The sequence below is a fragment of the Caretta caretta genome, chromosome 18, assembly GCF_965140235.1.
Source record: "Caretta caretta isolate rCarCar2 chromosome 18, rCarCar1.hap1, whole genome shotgun sequence".
In the NCBI taxonomy this organism is placed as follows: Eukaryota; Metazoa; Chordata; order Testudines; family Cheloniidae; genus Caretta; species Caretta caretta.
In genome coordinates this window covers 5,710,892-5,730,605 of record NC_134223.1, presented here as the reverse complement: position 1 = coordinate 5,730,605, position 19,714 = coordinate 5,710,892, and the positions used below count along the sequence as shown (strand labels likewise).

The window sequence follows — 19,714 nt, the reverse complement described above, 5'->3', positions numbered from 1 at the left end:
TTACCAATGAGTATTTATTCTGGGGCAGAGGAAGCAGATGTATATACACGTACATTCAGTCACAAAGTTCACCTCCTGAAAAAAAGGCCCCATGAATATATATTACATTAGGTCTCCAACTTATTAAAAAAATTCCCAAACAAATAAAACCCCCAAACCACTCTCCACAGTGGATAATTGCTGTTACCTTACATGGCCCCAGTTTCATAAGGATTTGCTTTTGCACACAAAGGATTAATAGATATTCCCCCCGCCCCCCCTCCAATATTTGTACGACCTCTCTCAAAGCTGAGATTTGGAAAGCAATCCAGGAGATTTAGACACATGTTCCAGTTAAATGAATGGAAGGCGTTTGTCTAAATCCTCTAGAATACTCTGAAATTCTCAATCCCCATGTGTCTAAATCTCTCTGCTCCTCCTACATTAGGTTGCCTGGATTTGTTTCAGTATTTCTCACACACTTCCCCTTGCCTGTGTCAAATCTCCTAACGACTCCAGCAGCAGCCACTGGGCAAGTGGGTGGAAGAGAGAGGGGCCTACATACCAATGGCCAACATCTCTGATGCTGAACATGCTGCTTGTGCTTCCAGAAGGGGGTTGATTTTGGATCAAGCACAACCCTGCGCTCCAGCTTCTCCCATTCTCTCCCCTTTTAGACATCAGATCAGACCCAGGAACCCACGACCACAGCCCGAAAACTGAGCTAGCCCGGGTGCAACTTGTTCTACCTGAGCTACATCTTTCTTTCTCGCTGTGGCTTTGCAGGGCTGTGATGGGACAGGTTATGTGCCCTGGGCAGAGATCTATTACTACCAGAGAGATCTCCTGAGCAGAGAAGACCCAGCCCATGCAGCTCATGAATGGTCAAGGAGAGGTGTTGGGGCGGGGGGATGAGCACCCCTTGAGATGAAGCAGTGCATTAGTTTGCGATTGTATTAACAAGGATAAAACATGCACAGCAGCCATTTAGTGTTCCAATCTCACCACATTTACAACCTAACGTGTTCTAAAATGAACAACTAATCAGTACTAATCAGCGCTCGGACCCAGTCTGGTGCCCAATGATGAAATGAGCAAACGCTCTGCCCAGACCCACCCCACCCTCATTAATGTTAGGTTATTATTCCTTTAAGGAGAGAGTAACTTGCCCAGAGGCAGCTGGGTGATGGAGGAGAGCCTGGACCCAGCCAGAGTCTCTGCGAGGCCCGCTGCACAAAGAACTTGATGCATGTGTCCACGCATGGTGGTTGACCTAGATGAAGCTCCCCTAACTCCCACGCTGTGGGCCTGGTACCATATGGTCCCGCTGCCACGCAGCAGAGAAGCGACGTACCACGGTGCAGGGTGAAGGTTTCCGCTCAACAAGCCCAAGCTTCGCTATTGCAAGCGCTGAGAGGCAGTGCTCGGCCAATCCAGGATTTACATACGTATGCTCCCAGCTAGAGGGACATCACTGGGAACCCCGCCTGCAGCAAGTTCAGACACTGCCAAGGAGAACGTAAGCTGGTTTGCTGAAGAGAGTCTGCCCGCCTGCACCTGCCACCACCAGGACTGGGGCAGGATTGCCCCACAGAGTTAGTGTCAGGGGTGGGTAGGTTAGTTTGTGCCTCTTATAACGTGGGGTTGTGTCTTTCCCTCTGTTAACACCAGGGGTCCCGGGAGTCCCGGCCACGGCACAGGCTGTCGCTGCGCTGCCAGGCGCTGTGGATCAGGCTCAAGGCATCCTCGCATTTCTTCTTGACCGAGGCTTCTTGGATTGCCTTGTGCTGGAGATCAACCTGGAACACCCAGAGAGCCACAGGTCACTGCAGCTGAGTGGCACAAACTGTAACACAGCGTGGGGCTGCGTCAGGCCCGAGGAACCCTGCGGGTCACTGCCCAGGAGGTGGGCGGCACGTGGCCATTTGAGGAACCTCGCCACCACCACAAACTGCTTTGGCTCTCCAGACAAACTAGGGTCTGTGGAAGAGCAGGACTAACAGCGCTGGCAGTGTGGGGGATGGGTTATGTCACCGTTCGCCTCCCCCCATGCTCTCCTGATGCCTCTCCCGCCTGCCCTGCAGTCCTCCCTGCTCTTCCAGTCTTCACCCCAATGCCCCTCACTCTTGACCTATGGCACTCGCTGCCAATCCGGTTCTGGGTCCCCACACCCCAGCTCTGCTGATACCCCTCAGTCCTGCCCCACAGCCCCCACTGTTATCCCTGGACAGAGCCTGCCTTGAGCAGACACTAGTTGGTGTAAATTAGCGTCCAACTCCCGCTGGACCCAGGACACACATCACAGCTGACTCATCTCCAATACAGGCTGTGAGCTGCAGCCTCCAGTGAGGATAGCCACGTGACACCCCCAGCAATGGGTACTGCCCATCGCTCCCCAGGCACACCACTCAGTGCCTGCCCCCTCAGCAGGCACACAGCTCTCCCCATGGCCACCAAACCTGACCCGCAGAAGGCAGGAGTGGGGGCTGTGTTGACCCAGCAGGCTCAGTGGATCTTCGCTGCTCTCTTACCCTAAGCATGGAGGCCAAGAGTTTGAACCCGATCCAGCTGCAGGCAGATGCAGGCCAACCTCTGCAAGACCAGCCAGCCCCACCCATTCCCCGCAGTTGGGCCTCCTAACCCAGTTAGGGATGCAGGAACAGGCAGCTCACCCTGCTGCCAGCACTGCCTTGGGCCTGTTTACCTGGTAGATATTTCTCCACACAGTGCTCAGCGCCAAGAGGAACCTCTCCAGTTCAGTAGTGCAACTAAAGTACAGGACCCAGGGGGGCATGAACTGGTTGCGATCCTGAGCAAACTCCTAAATGCCAACAGAGAGGCACAGCAGTTACTTACTGGAGCCAGCTCCCCTTCTGTATGCCTGTCAGGCCCACACACGCGCCCACACTCACTATTATACAGTACTCCTTGCCAGCTTCCGTAGAGACAGTGGCCACGTCCGGCAGCTCCACAGTGGCGAGCGAGCGGAAGAAGCTCGTCTGGCAGTCCTCGTGGCAGGTGAAGGCCTTCTCGTCGGTTATGACAAGGCAGCAGGGGATGCAAGGCGTGGGGACCACGCCCTGGGGGATAACCTGGGGGCGGGTGAAAGGTAAACTGTTAGAACCAGTCACCCTGCTGGCTGCAGGCCACAATGCTCTGCTTCTCATCCAGCCCCAGCGTACGTGCAGGGGTCTCTCTCCGGACGCTGCTGCGTGTGCCTGAGATAGAAGCCACTCCCAGGCCCAGAGCCACAACTGGTGTAAATGACTTCAGTGGAGCCACACTGATCTACGCCAGCAGAGGATCTTGCCCACCCTCCACTGGCCCATTCTCCAAGATCCTACTCCAGGTCGCCTCTGCAGCTTCAAATCCTGGGCTGTGCACGAGACTCTGCCTCACTGTTTATCTTAAGGATCCCTCGAGAGCTGCCCTTTTGGTTCAGTCACAGAGGCCCTAGAAATGACAGTGCTCAGATGCTCTGGGGAGGGGCTGGCCAAGCGTCTGAACAGACAGATGTGCTTCGAAGCCAGGGCCGCTCTGTTGGCTGAGGGGGAAGCAGTGGTTGATTCACCAGCTGCTTCCGTGCCCCAGCCATGCCTGAGCCTGGTCTCCTTCCCGGCAGGACAGTCGTTGCCCCAGAGCACCACGGCTGTTGGCCTGCGCTATGTATCAACACCATGGCAGTATGGAAAAGGGGATCCCTTCAGCATGCGGGGGCTCCTTGAGTCAGGACCCAGGATTGCACAGACTGTCCAGGAAGTTTTTGGAAAGGGTAGGGGACAATTTCCTGGTGCAAGTGCTGGAGGAACCAACTAGGGACAGAGCTCTTCTTGACCTGCTGCTCATAAACCAGGAAGAATTAGTAGGGGAAGCTAAAGTGGATGGGAACCTGGGAGGCAGTGACCATAAAATGGTCGAGTTCAGGATCCTAACAAGGAAGAAAAGAGAGCAGCAGAATACAGACCCTGGACTTCAGAAAAGCAGACTTTGACTCCCTGAGGGAACTGATGGGCAGGATCCCCTGGGAGAATAACATGAGGGGGAAAGGAGTCCAGGAGAGCTGGCTGTATTTTAAAGAATCCTTATTGAGGTTACAGGGAAAAACCATCCCGATGTGTAGAAAGAATAGTAAATATGGCAGGTGACCAGCTTGGCTTAATAGTGAAATCCTTGCTGCTCTTAACCACAAAAAAGCTTACAAGAAGTGGAAGATTGGACAAATGACCAGGGAGGAGTATAAAAATATTGCTCGGGGATGCAGGAGTGAAATCAGGAAGGCCAAATCCCACCTGGAGTTGCAGCTAGCAAGAGATGTTAAGAGTAACAAGAAGGGTTTCTTGAGGTATGTTAGCAACAAGAAGAAAGTCAAGGAAAGTGTGGGCCCCTTACTGAATGAGGGAGGCAACCTAGTGACAGAGGATGTGGAAAAAGCTAATGTACTCAATGCTTTTTTTGCCTCTGTCTTCACGAACAAGCTCTGCTCCCAGACTACTGCACTGGGCAGCACAGCATGGGGAGGAGGTGACCAGCCCTCTGTGGAGAAAGAAGTGTTTCGGGACTATTTAGAAAAGCTGGACGAGCACAAGTCCATGGGGCCGGATGCGCTGCATCCGAGAGGACAAAAGGAGTTGGCGGATGTGATTGCAGAGCCATTGGCCATTATCTTTGAAAACTCATGGCGATTCGGGGAAGTCCCGGACGACTGGGAAAAGGCTAATGTAGTGCTCATCTTTAAAAAAGGGAAGGAGGAGGATCCTGGGAACTACAGGCCAGTCAGCCTCACCTCAGTCCCTGGAAAAATCATGGAGCAGGTCCTCAAGGAATCAATTCTGAAGCACTTAGAGGAAAGTGATCAGAAACAGTCAGCATGGATTCACCAAGGGCAAGTCGTGCCTGACTAATCTAATTGTCTTCTATGACGAGATAACTGGCTCTGTGGATGAGGGGAAAGCAGTGGACGTGTTGTTCCTTGACTTTAGCAAAGCTTTTGACACGGTCTCCCACAGTATTCTTGCCAGCAAGTTAAAGAAGCATGGGCTGGCTGAATGGACTATAAGGTGGATAGAAAGTTGGCTAGATTGTCGGGCTCAAAGGGTAGTGATCAATGGCTCCATATCTAGCTGGCAGCCGGTATCAAGTGGAGTGCCCCAAGGGTCAGTCCTCGGGCCGGTTTTGTTCAATATCTTCATTAATGATCTGGAGGATGGTGTGGATTGTACCGTCAGCAAGTTTGCAGATGACACTAAACTGGGAGGAGAGGTAGATACGCTGGAGGGTAGGGATAGGATACAGAGGGACCTAGACAAATTAGAGGATTGGGCCTAAAGAAATCTGATGAGGTTCAACAAGGACAAGTGCAGAGTCCTGCATTTAGGACGGAAGTATCCCATGCACCGCTACAGACTAGGGACTGACTGGCTAGGCAGCGGTTCTGCAGAAAAGGACCTAGGGATTACAGTGGACGAGAAGCTGGATATGAGTCAACAGTGTGCCCTTGTTGCCAAGAAGGCCAATGGCATTTTGGGATGTATACGTAGGGGCATTGCCAGCAGATCGAGGGACGTGATCGTTCCCCTCTATTCGGCCTCATCTGGAGTACTGTGTCCAGTTTTGGGCCCCACACTACAAGAAGGATGTGGAAAAACTGGAAAGAGTCCAGCGGAGGGCAACAAAAATGATTAGGGGACTGGAACACATGATTTATGAGGAGAGGCTGAGGGAACCGGGATTGTTTAGTCTGCGGAAGAGAAAAATGAGGGGGGATCTGATAGCTGCTTTCAACTACCTGAAAGGGGGTTCCAAAGAGGATGGATCTAGACTGTTCTCAGTGGTAGCTGATGACAGAACAAGGAGTAATGGTCTCAAGTTACAGTGGGGGAGGTTTAGGTTGGATATTAGGAAAAACTTTTTCTCTAGGACGGTGGTGAAACACAGGAATGTGTTACCTAGGGAGGTGGTGGAATCTCCTTCCTTAGATATTTTAGGGTCAGGCTTGACAAAGCCCTGGCTGGGATGATGTAGTTGGGGATTGGTCCTGCTTTGAGCAGGGGGTTGGCCTAGATGACCTCCTGAGGTCCCTTCCAGCCCTGATATTCTATGAGTCTATGATTCTATGACCCCACCACTTGATGCTATGGGCACGGCAGACGTCTAAGAGACTGCAGTCTACAAAGCCAGAGTCATTTTACAAACCTGGTACCGAGGACCAAGTACTGCCCCAATGTGGAAAGTGACCCCAGAGGGTTCTGCTTCAGAATGATCAGCTACAATCAGGGGGGTTCAAGCCTGGCTCCTTTACGCACGGGATGGATGTGGAGCAGATGGGATCATGGACAAAACAGTGTGTAATTTAGAGATGACGACGATACTGGACTGCAGCCCTCAGGCGCCCCCGCACGCTTACTGCAGAGTGCTACACAAAGGTTTCATTGGCTGGCAGGTGAAAGTCTGGAACACTAATTGGAATAGGTGTGGTATGCCCGTAAGAGAGAAGGTGCAGGGCACAGTACTACACAATGGGCAGTGGGACAGATGAAATATCGACACCTTCCACCTTGATTGCCTGGCCATATCAGGAAGTGTGTCTCCATATGTCCTGCTCTTTTCCAGGAATACCTGGGCAGAAAAATCCCAAGAGAAAAAAAAAAAAAAAGGGGGGGGGGGGAGTGTTAGGATACAGATATTCGGGCCTGTCTGTAAAGGCCTAGACTTTAAGAATGTAGGTCTATGTTTATCATTTAGCTAGTTAGAGAGGTATAAAAGAAAGAATCAAAATCACTGTCTGCCTGTGTAAGAGCCTTCTCTCATGTGACAGTCTGAGGCTCTGTTCTTAAGCTAAGGCCTTTGGCTAAGCAGTGGGAGCAGGGATAAGCTGGAAAACGAAAGGCCACGTCCTCACACATTTCAAACCAGTCATATTGAAATAAGACAATCTGGGGCTGTTAGCAAGGTGATCCGATCTATCACCTCCAGAGAAAGGGAAGAGCCTAGAAGATGTAAAAGGAAATTTAGTTTGATAGTTTTCTGTTTGGTAAGAACTCGCTTATCAATAGACACAGCTGGGAAACCCTTAAGTCTTTATAGATGTAGTTGTGAAATCCTCACTTCTGTATTGTTTTGTCATTATAGTTCCCACTTTGCTATTGTTTATTTGCATGGTCTCTGTCTGGTTCTGATTGTTTCTGTCTGCTGTATAATTAATTTTGCTGTGTGTAAACTAATTAGGGTGGTGGGATATAATTGGTTAGCTAATCATGTTACAATATGTTAGCCACTGAATGCATCCGATGAAATGAGCTGTAGCTCACGAAAGCTTATGCTCAAATAAATTTGTTAGTCTCTAAGGTGCCACAAGTACTCCTTTTCTTTTTGCGAATACAGACTCACAGGGCTGCTACTCTGAAACCTGTGTTAGGATTGGTTAGGTAAATTTCAGTAAAATGATTGGTTAAGGTATAGCTGAGAATATTAGTATATAAATTAGGGGCAAACAGGAAGTAAGTTAGGATTCGAAAATAAGGAAAAAGGAACTTGGATTTAAAAGTTTGCTGAAAGTTCACCCCAATAAACATCGAATTGTTTGCACCTTCGGACTTCGGGTATTGTTGCTCTCTGTTCATGCAAGAAGGACCAGGGAAGTGGAAGGGTGAAGGAATAAGCCCTCTAACAGGTTTCAATGAACCCCTGGGAGGGGGCTGGAGAGCCTGGCTCCTTTATGCATGGGATGGATGTGAAGCAGATGGACAAAACGATGTGTAATTTACAGATGACGACGATGCTGGACCGCAGCCCTCATCTCCACCCCCCCACACCTCTTGCACGCTAACTGCAGAGTGTTACACAACGGTTTCATTGGCTGGCAGGTTTCCCTTCAGGATCAGGAAAACGGATCATAGCCTGGCACTATTCAAAGTGGCCCTGTGCCGCACACAGATCAGCGAGCGCACAGGGAGCTGCTCACCCCTTTGGATACGGCCTGGCACAAGTATTGCATCCAGTCTGCCATCTCCTCTTCGTTCTCGGCGCTGAGCTCCAGGGAAGGGCGGTCGGTCAGGATCACCTGGAAGGAGTGGGGGCGATCTGTGGTGTTCGATCGCCGGCACCCGCCACACTGCTCCCCCCTGAAAGGATCAGAAAGCAGAGATCAGAGACTAAGAGACAACCACAAGGGAGGAGAGCAAAGGGCCCAGATCCACCATGCGTCTGGGCACACTGATCCAGGGAGGGCAGGACGTGCCTCAACATCACCAGGTGTTATAGATGTTCCTCTCACAGGCCCTGAGGCTCCTCACCTTCCATCAGCCGGAGGACCCCTCATGTGGGGCGATTCCGGGCTTCGTTCTGCCCTTTCCCCCACTCCAATGCACATGAGAAGCCACTGGAAGTGACTGGGAGGTGTTCGGGGCTGTGCTGATTCTTAGCTCTGACGTACAGCTCCTGATCTCGGCCTGGTCGATTCCAAGCTTTCTCAATGTCTGGCCAAAACTGGGGCCTGGCTGATGACAAGCTGGCTGAGGCTCGGACTGGAGTGGATGGAGGTAATGTTGGGTGGGGGTAGCGGGGTGGATATACCACTGCAGCACTCGTTGCCCAAGAAGCTCACAATCCCAGAGTAATTATACCCCTCCGGACACCAAGCTAGCAGCGATGACTCAGGCCTGCTTTGGGCCGTCTCTAGGTAGCTCAGAGTCTGTGGCATTCCTGGTCTCACCATCACCCCAGACTTTCGCCACCTCCCGTTGGGTTAGCGCAACGCCCTCTGAAGCTTCAGCTGGCACAGAATGCAAACTCAGTGCTCGGTGAAACGAGTCCCGGTGAGTCCAGCACGTCCAGGCCCTCTGAGCAGCACTGGGTCCCCAGGTGCAAGTTGACATGTTGGTTCTAATCACTATGGCTTAGAAACCTGGCTTTTCTTCCTCTGCACCATCCGGGAGTGGAGAGCAAGTGAGGTGGGCTAGCAGAGAGCCCCTAGAGGGGCACGTAGAGGTGGGGGTGGGGAAGGTATTTACATGGGAGGGTCCAAACTCAGGGAACACCGTATTGTTAACGGGAATACTCTGCTCTCAGATACAGGTTGGGGCTCCCACGGATTTCACAGGCACTTGTGCACATGCTTAGGCCTAAAGCTTCAAACAATGACTCACTTTCTATAAATGGGGAAACCGAGTCACTGACTAAGCCTCTTGTTCAAGGTTACACAAGGAGTCGGTGGCAGAGACAGGAATGGAACCCAGGAGTCCTGACTCCCAGATCCCTACCAATTTTGACTTAACACAGAAAGAGAAGAGTTTCTGCCATGTTGTATTTCAGTGACTGATCTCTGCACCTTAGCATGGGGATCACTGCTAACAGCCTGCCAACCGCTGGGGAATTCCTGTGTAGTTATCCCCAGCAGATGTATGCTTCAAATGATCTTAGCGCTGGATCGACAGTCCTGGGAAGTGGATGCACTTATCTCCAGCACAGTGCAAGTGGCCTCACCTTGCCCAGCTTCCGTACCTCAGTCCCAACCTGCAGGGACCTGGGGGACAGGCGGGTGAGTCCAGTTTCCATGGCTCATTTGACCGTCAGCTGTCTGTAATGGTAGTCTCTGATGTGGAACACAGACCCCTGCACACTAGGGACTGGCCTGAGGTCTTCCCCCCAACTCATTTCACATAGGGCCAAATGCCCCTCAGATATCACTGACTTTCTCTCCCTGCTGCTGGGAGATCTCAACTGGTGAAATACAGGTGAAAGGCTCCGGCTCGCATTACCAATCATCCAAGACTGTCCACCGCTCTCCGCTTCAGCTTAAATGTGGGCTGCTGCCTTCTCCTGGTGTGAGAGACTGGGAGGTGCAGAGATGTAACACATGTACTTAGCGTACACATCCCTTCCAGCAGACAAAGACACCCTAGCTCACTCCACAGGCCAGTTCTAATGAGACCCAGTGACACGATCAACTGCCTATGGCAGGTACAACTTCAGTAGGGAGAGGAACATTGCTACCGTACTGCACCACAGCTAACATGCTTAGTGCCCACTTACCCCATGTTCACGGAGAGCAGAGGGATAATGTCAGTACGGTCTGGATACTGGTATAAGATCCCATTGCTGCTGATTGGAAACACAAGACAAAGCAGATAACTCAGCTAGTGCCGCCTGACCAGCAACACAAACCTCCCCTCACTTTAGCCCAGCAGCTGTCATATAAACTTCCTCCCTGCTAGACAGTGGATTCCTGCTGCTAGCAAAGCACAGGCTGCGATGGGACTGAGCCACACTGATGCTATGAGAGGCTGGCTGTAGCCGGAGCCCGTGTCCCTCACCAGAACGAGAGCTAAGGAAGCACAGGTCAGGTCTGCACTTGGATATTGGATAAAGTCTCTATCAGGGGACTTCATCCTGGGCTTCAGGACAATAGGATCTTTGGAATTCTCTATCTCTTGCTATCATGGTACAACATTAACAAGGGCAGCAAGAAGAGTATCATTTACGTCAAGTGCAGGCTGCCCAGGGCTTAGCTCCCTGGGCTGCTGCTATGAGCAACCAGGACTGGACCCAAGTCCCAGCTCTGGCTCTGCCCCGAGGGGTCACTTGGCTTTACTGGAGCAGAAACAATAATGGGCTCCAAACAACGCCCGATCTAGCAGCCATGGGGGTGGGCGGGAGGGAGATTTGAAGGTATGAGGGGTGTGGAGAAGGCCCACTCCTGCTCCTGGATAAAAGTTAGCCTTATATTATGGTGCCAATCTGCTAAGGTCAATAAGGGCTGACGGTCAGGATGGGATTTCTGGTGTCTTTCCATCCTGAACTCGCCCAGGGGCGTCCAGGCTCCTCCAGACAAGGCTGTTCGTACCAAGCAACAAGGCTTCCCCACTGCATTGCCTTCCCTCAGCACTTCACACTCCAGACCTGTCAGAGCGCCCCTGTGAACGCAGTCCCAGCTCCCACCTGAGCACCACAAAGCAGGTCTTCCAGTGCTCCTTCCCCAGGTAGGAAGTCCCAGACTTGTAATGCAGGATGCCTTCTTTAGTGACCGAGTTCTCAGAAGAAGCATAAAGAGAAGGGGCCGGTCCCAATGTCTCATCCATGGGGTCCTCCCAGTGAATGAGGCCATAGAAGCGCACGACCACATCGGAAGCCTGTGAGAGATAGACCAGCAGACTGAGCAAAAGGGTTACCAATCTCCCAGGCCTAACAGCAATAGGGCTAATCCCAGGGACAGCAGCAGCCTGGCCTGGGGGGTCCATACCGCAGGAATCACATCTCTAGGACACATCTCTGAAAGCCTTAAGGGCCTGGACAGAAAAGGATCGGGCAGCAAGTCAGAGAATCGCTCCTGTGAGGGACTACATGGCACAAGGCTTAATACAGTGTAATCATGGTACAGAGCACCTTCCACTGGAGCGTCTCCATGCAGTTCCTAACAACTGAACTCAGCCCAGCCCTCTGCAGGACAGATGGGACACTGAAGGACCCAGCTGCTGAAACTGCAGCCACCTCTGGGGTGGTATGGAGCAGCGAACAGACCACAACAGGGACAGGTGGCGAGGACTGATCTGCACAGTTGAGTTAATACCTGTGGGAACGCACTACAGAATAGAGTGCAGGAGCCCAGTAAGAAGCCCCTCTCCACAGAAGGTGCGTTGGTAAGAAGAGACGTCAGTGAAGAAAATATTTCAAGATGCTCCTAATTCCCACCTCACCTCGCACTTTGACTCTTGGGCCACAAACTTGGCCAGCGCCAGCTTCTCCATAGTGGCGTCGGTGAGGATGCTGGGGTACGGCGGCTCTCGGCAACCTTTGATCATGGCTGACTTCAAGGAGACTAGGAAGAACCTGGGGGAGGGGAGAATGGAGATCTTCGTTGAGGTCACCTCTCGGACTAACACCCCTCTGGAGCACAGTTCACAAGGAGAGCTGGGATGCCAGCTCAGAAATTATAGTGCCGACTCAATCCTGCAATCAGGTCCATAGGGGCAGACCCATGCCTCCCACCGATATCGCAAAGGGGTTCACAAGGTTCAACCTACATGGATCCAACTGCAGGATGGGGGCCCAAAGGTGCTAAAGGGTCTTGATATAAAGTAAGAGTCCAAGGAAATGGAAGCTTTGAAGCTGCTGATCTCTGGGAAGGAGCCTGAGAACGCTCCTCTCAGGGACCTGAACTTACAAAGCCCTGTTGAAGTAACACACTGGGAAGGAAAACAAACAGAGAACATTTCAACTGGCTTACGAGAGAGCTGTCCAGAGTGCTGCCTAAGAGGTCACATGGGGCCTAAAGAGTCCAAGAGGGCACAAGCCACCTTCTCCCTGCCCAACATGGTGACAGCAGAGCTGCAGATTTGCCAGTGAACTCAAAACCCGACAATTTGTCCTCATCCCTATTCTGTCTGAGGCCAGTCAGTCACTGCCCGATCATGGGAGGAAGGCTAATGTCAAACCTTTCTTCTGCAATAAGAACAGGCAAAGCCATTCACCGCAAAACACGGTCACCCCAGCGGGTCTTGGGAACCAAACAAATGTAAGCAGCGTCAAGATAATTAGAGAGGTATTGAAAGTAGCAGGCCCTGCAGACAGCACGGCATGTCAACCAGCAGAGGGAGCTACTGGGAGCATTTTGCAACTTTTAATGCAATCGAAGTCAAACCATTTGTGGGGCTAAATTGTTGTAATTAAACCAATCATCAAATCTGAGCAACAGCCCTGGGACTTTTAAACAACAATGAAAGAGAGATCATGAGATCCAGCCCCTCCCCAAATGCTACCCTTAACTAGAATCACTTGCATTTGCTTCCCAAGTAATTTTCCAGATATAAGGGGCAGCCCGGAGGCTTTAGGGGAGTGGCCGACAAATAACCCCAGGCGCATGGAAAGATCAACCCGTTTGCACACAACAGTAGAGCTTACTCTGTAAGGGCCACGTCGGCGGTGTCCAGCAGGAACTGCTTCCGACGGTTGGTGCAGACCAACATCACTGTCTGCTGATCCAGGCCAACCTGTCGTGGTAACACACAAGCACTCATTAGGGAGGCTGAGGAACAGGATGGGGACAAGGCTTTGGAAAGGCACCCCAAATGTGCCCTGAAAAGGCCGATGTACTGCTGGCTAAAGGCCACAGGGGGGAGCCAGCAGCAGGGGCTGTGTCAGAGCCCAAGTGGCAGAGCAACAGCTGGGATGGGATGATGTTGGCAGGTAGAGGTGGCACCAGAGGGCTGAGGAGGCAAAGGCGCTTCCCTCTGCATCCCCAGTTAGGTCACCTGCATTGAGCCTGCAAACCTCCCGGCCATGGAAGAGTCGTTCTTCAGCGTCCTCCAACAGCAAGAGGAGGGACAGACCCCGGGGACTGGAAAAGCCAGGCAAAGCAAGAGGCGTTTTCCTTCACATCCTCTCCGCTTCCCCCAGCGCATTGCTGCACCCTGCGAGCGACAGGCCTGGACTCACCGAGATGTAGTCTAGCTCATTGTATGAAACGGTCTCCTCCACCAAGTACGGCTTTTCTGCGGCTCCTAGCATAGGACACAGGACAGGTGTATGGGCAGATGGGGAGGACGCTCCCCAGACGCAGTACAGAGATTTGCCCAGATCTCGCCCACCGCCTAGCAGCAGGAGCTCAGTCTGCAGAACTAGCAGCCCAGGGATTCTGAGGAGCAGGAGGAGGGGATCTGAACTTCTAGGGGCCAGAAGGGTTGTCCCTGGCAGACTGGCTGGTGAGGTACCGTGCCTGTCACCTAAGCAGGCCTGCCCCTCTCTGGTTCCCCCAACAGCTGATATGTAGCATTACGAATGCCCTGGAGCCAGCTGGTTGTGGTGTGAACCTATGGGGCAGATGGCCCTTTCCATAGGGGTGTGTACTCCACACGCCACCCTCACGATACATCTAGACTTCTACAGGTAAACCCCCTGCTGAAGACCTGCCGGCCTCCATGGTGCCTCCCAGGAAGGTAATTTAGAGAGGCCACTGGGATGGGCTACCTTTCCGGATCAGGTACACATAACAGTCCGTCAGCAGGACATAGAGCAGTTGAAGATTCCCCTCCATGTGCCCAGTGCTCATTCGGATCATCTGCGAGAAGAGGAGAGATGACACATAAAGAACAGAGCTTCCATGCTCGTTGCCCACAGTTACCATGGGCGCCCGTGCAGCAGGGCCACAATTCCATCTCCACTGTGCAAAGCTACGAGCTTCGGGATCCAGTCAGCATGCGGTGGCCTCCTCCATGGCTGACGTGCACTTGGGTTCTCTAGCCCGTGTAATAACCGTGTCCCCAGACTGCGCCACAGCCTTCGAAATGCCCGTCTGCAGCATGGCTCCAGGGCACCCTCAGGTCTCACCTACTCCACAAGGCAGACGTGCTATAATGAGGCCATGCACTAACGATATTATTCATAGATATTAAGGTCAAAAGGGACCTTATGATCATCTAGTCTGACCTCCTGCACAGTGTAGGCCACAGAATCTCACCTACCCACTTCTGCGATAAACCTCTCACCTATGTCTGAGCTATTGAAGTCACATCATGGTTTAAAGACTTCAAGGTGCAGAGAATCCTCCAGCAAGTGACCCGTGTCCCATGCTACAGAGGAAGGCGAAAAACCACCAGGGCCTCCTCCATATTTGGGAGCGGGAAAATTCCTTCCCGACCCCAAATATGGCAATCAGCTGCACCCTGAGCATATGGGCAAGATTCACCAGCCAGATACCCAGGAAAGAATTCTCTGTAGTTACTCAGATCCCAGCCCATCTAACATCCCATCACAGTCACAGGCCATTGGGCCTATTTAGCATGAATATTTAAAGATCAATTAATTGCCAAAATCATGTTATCCCATCATACCATCTCCTCCATAAACTTATCAAGTTTAATCTTGAAGCCAGATAGGTCTTTTGCCCCCACTGCTTCCTTTGGAAGGCTATACCAGAACTTCACTCCTCAGATGGTTAGAAACCTTTGTCTAATTTCCAGTCTAAACTTCCCGATGGCCAGTTTATAGCCATTTGTTCTTGTGTCCACATTGTTACTGAGTTTAAATAATTTTTCTCCCTTCCTGGTATTTATCCCTCTGATATATTTATAGAGAGCAATCATATCTCCTCTCAGCCTTCTTTTGGTTAGGCTAAACAAGCCAAGCTCCTTGGTCTTCTTTCATAAGACAGGTTTTCCATTCCTTGGATCATCCTAGTAGCCCTTCTCTGTACCTGTTCCAGTTTGAATTCATCCTTCTTAAACATGGGAGACCAGAACTGCACACAGTATTCAATGTAAGGTCTCACCAGTGCCTTGTATAACAGTACTAAAACCTCCTTATCGCTACTGGAAATACCTCTCCTGATGCATCCCAAGACCTCATTAGCTTTTTTCACAGCCATATCACATTGGCGGCTCATAGTCATCCTGTGATCAGCCAATACTCCAAGGTCCTTCTCCTCCTCCATTACTTCTAATTGATGCGTCCCCAGCTTATAACTAAAATTCTTGTTATTAATCCCTAAATGCATGCCCTTGCACTTCTCACTATTAAATTTCATCCTATTACTATTACTCCAGTTTACAAGGTCATCCAGATCCTCCTGTATGATTTCCCGGTCCTTCTCTGTATTGGCAATACCTCCCAGCTTTGTATCATCTGCAAACTTTATTAGCACACTCCCACTTTTTGTGCTGAGGTCAGTAATAAAAAGATTAAATAAGATTGGTCCCAAAACCGATCCCTGAGGAACTCCACTGGTAACTTCCTTCCAGCTTGACAGTTCACCTTTCAGCGTGACCCGCTGTAGTCTCCCTTTTAACCAATTCCTTACTCACCTTTCAGTTTTCATATTGATCCCCATCTTTTCCAATTTAACTAATAATTCCCCACGTGGCATGGTATCAAACACCTTCCTGAAATCTAGGTAAATCTAGATCCACTGCATTCCCTTTGTCTAAAAAGTCTGTTACCTTGTCAAAGAAGGAGATCAGGTTGGTTTGGCACGATCTACCTTTTGTAAAACCATGTTGTATTTTGTCCCATTTACCATTGACCTCAATGTCCTTAACTACTTTCTCCTTCAAAATTTTTTCCAAGACCTTGCATACTACAGATGTCAAACTAACAGGCCTGTAGTTACCCAGATCGCTTCTTTTTACCTTTCTTAAAAATAGGAACTATGTTAGCAATTCTCCAGTCATACGGTACAACCACTGAGTTTACACATTCATTAAAAATTCTTGCTAATGGGCTTGTAATTTCATGTGCCAATTCCTTTAATATTCTTGGATGAAGATTATCTGGGCCCCCCAATTTAGTCCCATTAAGCTGTTCGAGTTTTGCTTCTACCTCAGATATGGTAATATCTACCTCCATATCTTCCCATTTGTCATGCTACCATTATCCCAAAGATCCTCATTAACCTTATTAAAGACTGAGGCAAAGTATTTGTTTAGATATTCGGCCATGCCTAGATTATCCTTAACTTCCACTCCATCCCCAGCACCACAGCACCTTTCCTAGCGTAGATGGGACCTGCCTGAAGATTCCCTGCTGCCCGGGCAGATAAGGAGTACATACGGAGAGGAACCCACCAGTTCCCAGATGCTAGTGCCTCCTTCCCAGCCTTCAGTCAATAACCCACATTCAGCACCACAACTGCTGTAAGGGAGGCTGAAGAAGGCGTTTGCCTTCACGTGGCCAGACTTACCCTGAACAGCTGTTCCTCGTTTTCCCGGAAGACATGGATCATCAGCAGCAATAGATGGTTGTTATCCACCCTGAGAGAAGTGGGAAGGAGGGTTTGATATGTAGGGACCCTTCCCTGCAGAAGTATCTCAGGGGCCCCAAGCGCACCCCCAAGGTGCAGTAGTGGACGTCCTCAGGTCCCAGCAGGCGGTGGGATTATGAGGTAGCACTGCAAGCTCCCGAGTCCTGGGGTGGCCTCAGCTCTGAACTTGCCACTCACCTGTGAGCTGCTCCTGCAGAAGCTGTGCCAAGGGCTGGCAGGGGATGTGGCCAGGGGTCACCGGCGGGAGCAGTGAATATACAGGGTAAAGTGGCTATTCTTGCCCCTCCCCGGCTCCTACCTCCTGCTCCCCGCCACTTCTCAGAAGGGCCTGCCTTTGCAGAGGGGAAATCTGGGATGACATGGGTGGGCTGTGCCTCCCCTCTTTTATGGACTGCTCTGTTCAGTTCATATCATGGCCTCTATCCCTGCCCTTGGCACCCGTGTCAACCACTTAACACCCCACCCCCAGTACCCAGACAAAGCCAACTGCACATCTCAGCTAGCACTAGCCAACTCTTACAGAAACCCCCAATTCCAAAAGGCAGACCCCCCCCCCGCCCAAAAATCACCCCCCAACTCCCAGCTCCTTCAGACCAAGGAGGGGAGCAAATGGTCTCACACAGCCGCTCTTCTTGCCCATGGAGGGGAAACTTTATCCGGAGAGCCATTCCCCACATTGCTGTTTTCTGGGTCCTGCCCAAAGATCCTCAGAGTCGGAGCTGTCCTGCTGCAAAGACACCCCCTACCCCCTTCGCCTTACCTGAACTCCGATGGATGGGCCATTTCCGACGGGCTGCCCTGTCCCTCCTCCACCCCCGAGTCCTCAGCGCTGCTCAGAGAGGGACTGGGCTGGTCTCCTTTCAGCCTGCTGAGTGCCTCCATGTTGCCAGTTTCCGTTTCACTGGCTTGGGTTTTATCTGCCTCCTCCTGAGTGTCCTCTACCGCCCCAGCTGTTTCTCCCTCTCCTCCTTCTTCATCTTGTCCAGCAGCCTCAGGGCTACCAGGAACATATGGCGGTTGGCCAGCCCCTGTAGGGTCATGGTGGCCACCACCTGGCGCAGGAGAGTTTGGACTCTCGACGGTAAAGCGGTAGAAGTCCATGGGGGTCGAAATCCGCTCGATATAGCTGCCAGAGGGCGGCCCATCCGGGGTCTCCTCTGGCATGTCAGTCCGAAAGGACTGATTGGGGGGGTCGACGGGGCAGTTCCAGCCACTGGGGTCCAGCTGCCCGTTCAGTTTGTCAATCACTTTGCTCAGCGGCTGCCCCATGCTCTCCATGGAGGTGTCCTTCATCTCCGGGATCCGCAGGCCCAGCTGGCTCAGGGCCGAGTGCTTGCTGCTCTCTCCTAGCCTCTCCTGGCCCTCCGGAGAGGGCAGCCTCCTGTCTGTCTTCAGCTCAGCTCCTTCACTCAGTCTGTTTGTGCCACCGTCTCTGCCAGCCTCCGTGGCACTGGGGGCAGGGGGGTTCACCATTTCCTCCAATTTCACCTTCTTTTTCTTGCCGGTTTTCTTCTTTTTAGCTAATCTGCAAGGGAAGAAACCTGCACTGATGTTACCAGAGCCTAACCTTGCCCTCTGTGCCCATGGGAGGGAACCCTGGACTCTCTGGGTCTCCCTCTTGCGCACTTACACCACCCCCTGGGTTATTCCTCATACGCGCAGGGTGGTGTTTCTACTAATCAGAGGATTCGGATGCACAAACAATGGGCTAGAGGAGAAAAGCCCAGGGGTGTATTTTCAGAGCTGAACAGGACGGCACTCAAAGACCCAGCACTTAATCAGATTCAGATGCACACGCACAGTGCCTTTCATCCAAGAACCACACTGCCCTTTGCTGCCATTAACTGAAGCTGCACAACACTCCTGTCAGCTTGGAAGTATTAGTCCCCACCGCAGATAGGGAAATGAGAGTAGAAAGTTTACGTGACTTGCCCAAGGACACTAGGTGAGAGTCAGTGGCAGAAAGAATCCAAGTCTCTCAACTCTTGTTCCTCTGTTCTAAGCACTGGACTTCCCTGCCTCTGGCCAACCCATCTCACTTGTTGTAGCCTCTCTACTTGCGTTCAAAATATTCCATCTCCGTGCCAGGCCTCTCAAGAAAGGCAGGTTTCACAGGGGCAGCCGTGTTAGTCTGTATCAGTAAAAACAACAAGGAGTCCTTGTGGCACCTTAGAGACTAACACATTTATTTGTGCATAAGCTTTCCTGGGCTAGAACCCACTTCATCAGATGCCTGGAGTGGAAAATACAGAGGCAGGTATAAATACACAGCACATGAAAAGATGGGAGTTGCCTTATGAAGTGGGGGGGGGGTCAGCGCTAATGTGGCCCATTCATCCTAACTGAAGGCCAATGGCATATTGGGCTGCATTAGTAGGAGCATTGCCAACAGATTGAGGGAAGTGATTATTCCCCTCTATTCAGCACTGGGTGAGGCCAAATCTGGAGTACTGTGTCCAGTTTTGGTCCCCCCACTACAGAAGGGATGTGGACAAACTGGAGAGAATCCAGCGGAGGGCAACAAAAATTATTAGGGGGCTGGGGCACATGACTTATGAGGAGAGGCTGAGGAAACTGGGGTTATTTAGTCTGCAGAAGAGAAGAGTGAGGGGGGATTTGATAGCAGCCTTCAACTACCTGAAGGGGGGTTCCAAAGACGATGGAGCTCAGTTGTTCTCAATGGTGGCAGACGACAGAACAAGGAGCAATGGTCTCAAGTTGCAGTGGGAGAGGTCTAGTTTGGATATTAGGAAACACTATTTCACTAGGTGGGTGGTGAAGAACTGGAATCTCCATCCTTAGAGGTTTTTAAGGCCCGGCTTGACAAAGCCCTGGCTGGGATGATTTAGTTGGTGTTGGTCCTGCTTTGAGCAGGGGGTTGGACTAGATACCTCCTGAGGTCCCTTCCAACCCTAATCTTCTATGATTCTATGATTTCCAACAGTTGACAAGAAGGGGTGAATATCAACAGAGGGAAAATTACTTTTT

The 19,714-nt window shown here is 51.3% G+C and overlaps 1 protein-coding gene across 4 annotated transcripts in view; it reads right to left on the bottom strand.

Annotated features, from left to right (window-relative positions):
• PLEKHM2 (pleckstrin homology and RUN domain containing M2) overlaps window positions 1-19,714 on the bottom strand; it is a 71,962-nt gene continuing 52,248 nt past the window's right edge. For 3 of the 4 annotated variants that reach the window (XM_048825236.2, XM_048825238.2, XM_048825237.2), the window contains 12 exons: window positions 17,487-18,251; window positions 16,646-16,715; window positions 13,939-14,029; window positions 13,408-13,472; window positions 12,874-12,962; window positions 11,670-11,802; window positions 10,915-11,105; window positions 10,009-10,074; window positions 7,940-8,099; window positions 2,892-3,071; window positions 2,684-2,800; window positions 1-1,778 (listed from right to left, as the gene is read on the bottom strand). In XM_048825236.2, the coding sequence (XP_048681193.1) occupies window positions 1,641-1,778; window positions 2,684-2,800; window positions 2,892-3,071; window positions 7,940-8,099; window positions 10,009-10,074; window positions 10,915-11,105; window positions 11,670-11,802; window positions 12,874-12,962; window positions 13,408-13,472; window positions 13,939-14,029; window positions 16,646-16,715; window positions 17,487-18,251 (2,065 nt within the window). In that variant the 3' untranslated portion in view covers window positions 1-1,640. The remainder of the gene's footprint in view (window positions 1,779-2,683; window positions 2,801-2,891; window positions 3,072-7,939; window positions 8,100-10,008; window positions 10,075-10,914; window positions 11,106-11,669; window positions 11,803-12,873; window positions 12,963-13,407; window positions 13,473-13,938; window positions 14,030-16,645; window positions 16,716-17,486; window positions 18,252-19,714) is intronic. The other variant, XR_007353328.2, reaches the window with a different exon arrangement.